The sequence below is a fragment of the Nannospalax galili genome, unplaced genomic scaffold, assembly GCF_000622305.1.
Source record: "Nannospalax galili isolate Female #2095 unplaced genomic scaffold, S.galili_v1.0 scaffold47, whole genome shotgun sequence".
NCBI lineage: Eukaryota > Metazoa > Chordata > Mammalia > Rodentia > Spalacidae > Nannospalax > Nannospalax galili.
This window is the reverse complement of record NW_008357641.1, coordinates 1,028,672-1,034,799: the sequence shown is the minus strand read 5'-3', so window position 1 is coordinate 1,034,799 and position 6,128 is coordinate 1,028,672. Positions and strand designations below refer to the sequence as shown.

Sequence of the window (6,128 nt, the reverse complement as noted above, 5' to 3'; positions counted from 1 at the left end):
TTGGTAGTTTTTCTTTTGAAATAGGGTCTCTCTGTATCCCCAGCTGGCCTGGAACTCACTATGCAGGCCAGGCTGGTCTTAATTTCACAGAGATCTGCCTCCTTAGTCCTTGCCACCACATCTAGCTTCAGCCTGCATTTCTAAACAAAGAAAAGGAATAGTTTTTTTTCTTTTATTTTGTTTGAGATGGCCTCAATATGTAGCCGCCCTTCAACTCAAGATCTTCCTGGTGACCAGCCAGATAGCTCAGAAGGGCAGGATCTCTTGCCACCAAGCCTGAGGAAATGAGTTCCATCCCTGGGACCCACATGGTAGAGGGAGAAAACTGACTCAGGAAGGTTTTTCCTTTGACCTCCATACATGCACCATAGCCCACACATGCCACCCCCTTACACATAATAAATAATAAATAAATAAATAAATGCAATAATAAAGATCCTCCTGCCTCTGCCTTCTGAGTGTTGCTGAAATAGGACAGTTTTGATTCTAGAGCATGTCTGCATAGGAACAAAGAAAGAGAGATCAGTGTCTACTCTGGGTGATGCTGGGGATCAGATGGGACAGAATTGCTTTTCCTTTCTGAACATTCCCTATTAGTAGAAAATTTTGTATTGTAATAATGTATGTGTAAGACTGGAGAAATACCTCAGTGGTAAAAAGCACTTGCTGTTTTTGCAGGGGACTGGGGTTTAGTTCTCAGTACCCATATGGTGGCTCACAATGGTCTTTAACTCTACTTCCAGGGGATCTAATGCTATCTTATATATATATAGTATGTGTGTATAGTCCGGGCATGGTGGCACACACCTTTAATAGGGAGGCAGAGGCAGGTGAATCTCTGAATTTGAGGCCCACATGGTCTATGTAAGGAGCTTGAGGCCAGCCAGGGCTACGTAGTGAGACCCTGCATTAACAACGAAAACTCTGTGTGTGTGTGTGTGTGTGTGTGTGTGTGTGTGTGTGTATATCTCACATGTATACATATATATGTTCATATTTTTTTCTTTTTTCAGGTCCACTAACTCCACAACCCCCAGCTCTATGGAAATGCCTTCCCAGTCAGTCAATGCTCCTGCCACTAGCAGCCTATCTTTCTGGCAGCTGGCTATTCCTAGGAAGCTCCCATCTGGCTGACTGTCACCTGAGCCATGAAGGTCAGCTGGGGGCTGGAACTAGGACCTTATGTCCTACAGATCTGAGCCCTTCCCCTATCCCTCTGCCCACTTACATGGCACTGGCAGTGTAGCTGGCATCGCCGCCCTCCACATACTGCACCTGACTGGAGTACACGTGTGGGACAGGTACCTGCTGGAGCTGCTGCACCTGGAGCAGGAGCAAGGGCGGCAAGGGTCAGGGCTGGCCTCCACATACACACTCCCTGACATCCAGAGAAATCCCCATTGGGAGGGCGCACTTCTGAGTTCTCTGAACAGGGCCCAGAGCAGCCCTCTCAGAGCCGAGATTGGAGACTGAGGTGGGAGGTTCAGAGGCTGGCCTCAGCTGGGGCTGGGAATCAGGAGGAACTGCAACGAGGAAGGGAACACCTGTTGGGTAGAGTAGGGGACCCCAAACAGGATCCTACAATGGGCCTGGAAGGTGGAAACAGGGATTAAGTGTCCCCGGTCGCATCTAAAGACACGCCCTCAGGGGCTGGGGGACCAGTGCTGGAAACCTGGAAGGTTTCTCAAGCAGGATGTTAGGAGAGGAGCCCGGGGTTCGGTCCAAGGGCCAGAACCTAGAATGACTTGGACAGCACCTTGGGGGCAAGGCTTGGATAGCCTACCTCCACCCGTCCACCCCGATTGCAGGGGCGGAGCCTGGGTCTGGACCGGGCTTGGGGGCGGCATCCATCCCGAGCGGGTCGCCCCGCCCTCGCCCCCCACCGAGCAGCCGCCACGTACTTTGAGGGCCGTGGCGGCCGTCCCGAACACTAGCACCTGGGGCGTTCTGTGGATTCTGACCCTCAGGTCCGGGCTGGCTCGAGCCGAGAGCCCGGGCAGTGGCTCGAAGACCACCCTCTGCTGAGGTAGGAGCAGGTGTTGGGGCAGCACGCCCACCAGCTCCACCCACTGCTCCACGCCCGGCTCGTAATTGGGCGGTGACCGCTCGGGACTGCCTAGCTGCGGGGCCTCGCAGCTGCACGCTGCCAGGTGCGGCGGCTCCCGGGCCTGCACGCCAGGCCCGGGCGGCCGGGGCGGCGGCTCCGGTGGTGGCGTGGGCGGGGATTCTCGCTGTTCTGCCTTCCTATCGGGAAACTGACTGTCTGAGCTCTGGAGGACAAACAGAAACACTGGGGGGTCACCAGGCTGCAAGCACGCGGCCAACCGGACGAAGATCCCCGCCCCGTGTCTCAGACGGGGTGGGAACCCGGGCACGCCAGAAAGCGCGATCTGAATCCAGATCTCTTAGCAAGACCCGGCCCTAAGTAGCCAGATGTTGCGATGGGTAGGGATCCAGGACCAGCCAGGGCCAGAAAGTGACGTGAAGCCTGCCCTGAGCTGGACTTCTAGCCTCCAAGTCTCCGGTGGCCTCAGCCCTTCAGGACCCCCCCAGGTGGCTCCATCCCTCCCTTGGGGTCAGGTGCCTGTATTCCCCAGCCACAGCCCGGGACCGACCCAACTGCCCCGACATAGAAAGGTGAGACACACACCTCTTGAGCAACGTGAACTGGCTGCAGTCCCTGCACGGTCAGCTGCTGCACGGGGCCAGCTTTTGGTGTCTGTGGAGTGGCCTGGACCACGGACCTCTAGGAAAGGGAGAGGCAAGTCCAACTATGGTAATCATGGCAATGATGGCCAAGTCTGGTACATGACTGTGAACCTCAGAGCAGCCCTCTAGGGAAAGACTACCATTTCCTAGGCAGAGGTCAGACTTTTGCTGTGAGATCCAGCACTACAGGCACTCCGGGCATCCATTTACAGATGTGAAGGCTAAGTCCAAGGGAGGTGGCACTGCTGGGAAGTGGCAGACCTGGGATTGAGGGGGTCTTTGTGTTCCACCCTATCCACTACAGGCTCCCTAGGAGTGCACAAAAGACGCATGGTTATGGCCTGGGTTACTGGTGGCACAAATACTGCAGTACTGTAGGGGTCCAAACTCAGGGATGCTCAGGGCACAGTGGCTGTGGGGGAAGGGGAAGGGTGGGGTGGGAACTTGAACTTGGGTCTGGAGGTTTAGAACAACTCATGCCCAGGAAGAGAAGTATCTGTTAGTCTTTTGGGTCCAGTGGTTTCGTCTTTCCTCTGGGAAAGGGTCTATCTATGTCTTTGGTCTGTTTGAGGTCCCCCTCCCCCATGCTTGGGAACCAGGGGCCTCATACAAGTTCTCTATCACTGAGTCATCTGCAGTCCTATTTTTCACTTTTTATTCTGAGACAGGGTCTCACTAAGTTGCCCAGGCTGGCCTTTAAGATTACCTGGACTCACCTTTCCATGTAGTTGAGACTATGAGGGCATACCAAAACCTATCTCATCTTGTGGAGAGGCCAAGAGACCCCTAAGTTAAGCAAGAACAAGCAGGTGCTGGATATCCCTTGCCTCTTGGCCTGCTCAGGCCTTGTTGGCTGGTACTGGGGAGCCTGGCTTCTGGAAAGTCAGTCACAGACTAAGATGAGGTCTCTCCCCGAGGAATGACCAAAAGCTTGACCTTGGGACAGTCCCCTAGGCAAATGAGACCCAAGAGGTCAGTGGGGATCCTTTCTGTTTTTGCAGTGCTGGGATGGTACCCAGGGCCTTGTGCACTGGGAAAGTATTCTACCCAAGTACATCCCCAGTCCTCCTGAGGCGAGTTTTCTTCAATACCATGTGGGTCTCAGGGATAGAACTCAGGTCGTCAAGCTTGGGGGCAAGTGCCTTTACACACTAAACCATCTCACTGATCCAAGGTGAGTTTCAAAGCTATCCCCAGATTTTACATTAGGCACCTCTAGTGTCACAGCTGAAGACACTAAATCTGGGCAGAGGCAGAGACCCTTACAAAATGCCCACATTGTAGGCTGGGACTCGACCCCCATCTGCTTAGCTCTGACAGACTAGGGACACAGCCATGGGTGGCTACAGAGGCCATCTGTTCCAGACCCCTGGCTCTAGCCACTGCCCGCCTTGGCCAGGCACCTCTTGGGTGACAGGGACACTCTGCTGGACGCTGTGGACCTGCAGTTGCTGCACAGTGCCTGCGGAGGCCCCAGTTGTCTTGCTGGTGGAGCTGTTGGCCTGTACTGGTGACTGCTACAAGAGAAAAAACATGGAGACAATGTCAGGGCCAGCAGGGATTGTGTTGGGAGCACCTGGGCCCTTACAAATACTCAACTCAGGAGGACTCTTTGGGGGGGGGCATCTTCCCGTGATGGTCAGAGGCCACTTGCTCTTTCCAAAGTCAGAAGGACCACAGCTGAGAGGAGGAAGAACAGGCTGGCAGCTGGGCTGCCCCAGGGCCCCTGAAAGCACCCCTCCACCCCCTGCCAGGCTTTCCCAGGGCTCCAGTAATGACAACAGCAGCATCTAACCTAACTGGGTGCTGTCTCCACTGGGTCCTGCCCTGAGTGCTTCAGATACCCACTTCCTAATAAAAGCAAAAGGAGAGGCTCCCAGGACCACAAAGGTGGGCAGGCTGCTGGTGTTTGCTCTAGGGCCATGATGCTCTAGCTTGGGCTGAAATTCTCACAAGATGGAAGAATATGGGTGGTGGTTTTCACTAGCTTTTTCTGAGACAGGGTGTCCCTACAAGCCCAAGTTAACATCACACTTGAAATCCTCTTGCCTCAGCCTCAAGTGTAGGTGTGTGCCAACACACCTCGCATCCTTAGCTCTGTTACACACAGAAAATGCTGGGCTGTGAGGCTGGAAAGCCTGCCCACAGACAGCCTGACTTTGGGCTCCCGATGCTAATATCTGCTCAGGACCACCTCCACCCTGCCTCTCCCCACATCCTCACTGGTGTTGTATGTGTGAGGTCTAAGGCTCCCAGGAAAGGACACTACCCACCCTGTAGATGGAAGAAGCCACTTTATCTCCTAGGATACAGCTCTCTCAAACCAGGGGAGGAGTCCCCTCCTCCTCCCTAGAAGGGCTCCATGGCTTCTCACCTAGGCCAGTTAGGGTCAAGGATTAGCTGGGTGACCCCACCTAGGATCAATAAAATGGAGTATCGGGACTCAAAAGCAGCAAGTTCAGGGTGAGAGAGTCCAGAGTAATCCAGGCATGGTGATACACACCTACAGTCCTCAGGAGGATCACGATTTAGAGGTGAGTCTGGGCTACATAGGAATTTGGGACTAGCCTGAACTATATTGTGATATGCTGTTAGGGATACATGTGACTGGATCAGGGAGAGAAGATGGAGAAATGAGTAGGAGACCACATACCTCAGGGGCAGCATGCACCTGCTGGGTACTGTGCACAGTCAGGGAGACCTGGCCACCCTTAGTGCCTGCCGCAGTGCTCTGTACCACCAGACGCTGTGTGGGGAGAGCCTGGAGCCGGGGAGAAAGAAGGGAGTACCATCACCAATCACAACTACAGTCTCAGCCTTTGGTTGTGGTTTGGGGGCTAGAGATGGAACCCAGTCCTCATGTACATGTGCTACTACAAAGCTGCATTCCAGCCTCCAGCAGTTTCACTGAGTGCCTTCTGGCCAGGATATTTAGGTACTCTGTCAGTTCAGGAATCAATCCACCTCAACAAAGCTGTTACGGCACCACTCCATAGTGGGTGACATCCAAGCTCAGGGGGTGAAGGGCTGTTCTAGGGTTCTAAAGCACGAAACAGCAGAGTCAGGATTGATTCTTGGCTATGTGGAATGTGGTCTAGAGGCCTGGTATGGAGTGCACACCTGCACTTCCAGGATATGGAGTTCTAGGCCACTCTGAGCTACATTGAGACCCTGTCTCAAAACATCCCCCAAGTCAGGCGTGATGGCACACACCTTTAGTACCAGTACTTGGGAAGCATAGGCAGGCAGATCTCTGTGAATTCAAGGCCAGCCTGGTCTCCATAGCAAATCCAGGTCCAGCTGTAGCTACAGGAAGACCCTGTCTCAAAAAGACCAAAAAAACCCCCAAAACATTATGTGTTCTTACCCTTATACTCTGTCAGGAGGAGGCCAGAGTGTGGCTCAGCAGTAGAGCACAT

The 6,128-nt window shown here is 53.9% G+C and overlaps 1 protein-coding gene across 3 annotated transcripts in view; it reads right to left on the bottom strand.

The window, feature by feature from the left end:
* Positions 1–6,128, bottom strand: part of Rfx1 (regulatory factor X1) — a 36,650-nt gene that overhangs the window by 13,225 nt on the left and 17,297 nt on the right. For all 3 annotated transcript variants that reach the window (XM_029557409.1, XM_008855423.3, XM_029557410.1), the window contains 4 exons: positions 5,363–5,470; positions 4,113–4,226; positions 2,651–2,746; positions 1,229–1,323 (listed from right to left, as the gene is read on the bottom strand). In XM_029557409.1, the coding sequence (XP_029413269.1) occupies positions 1,229–1,323; positions 2,651–2,746; positions 4,113–4,226; positions 5,363–5,470 (413 nt within the window). The remainder of the gene's footprint in view (positions 1–1,228; positions 1,324–2,650; positions 2,747–4,112; positions 4,227–5,362; positions 5,471–6,128) is intronic.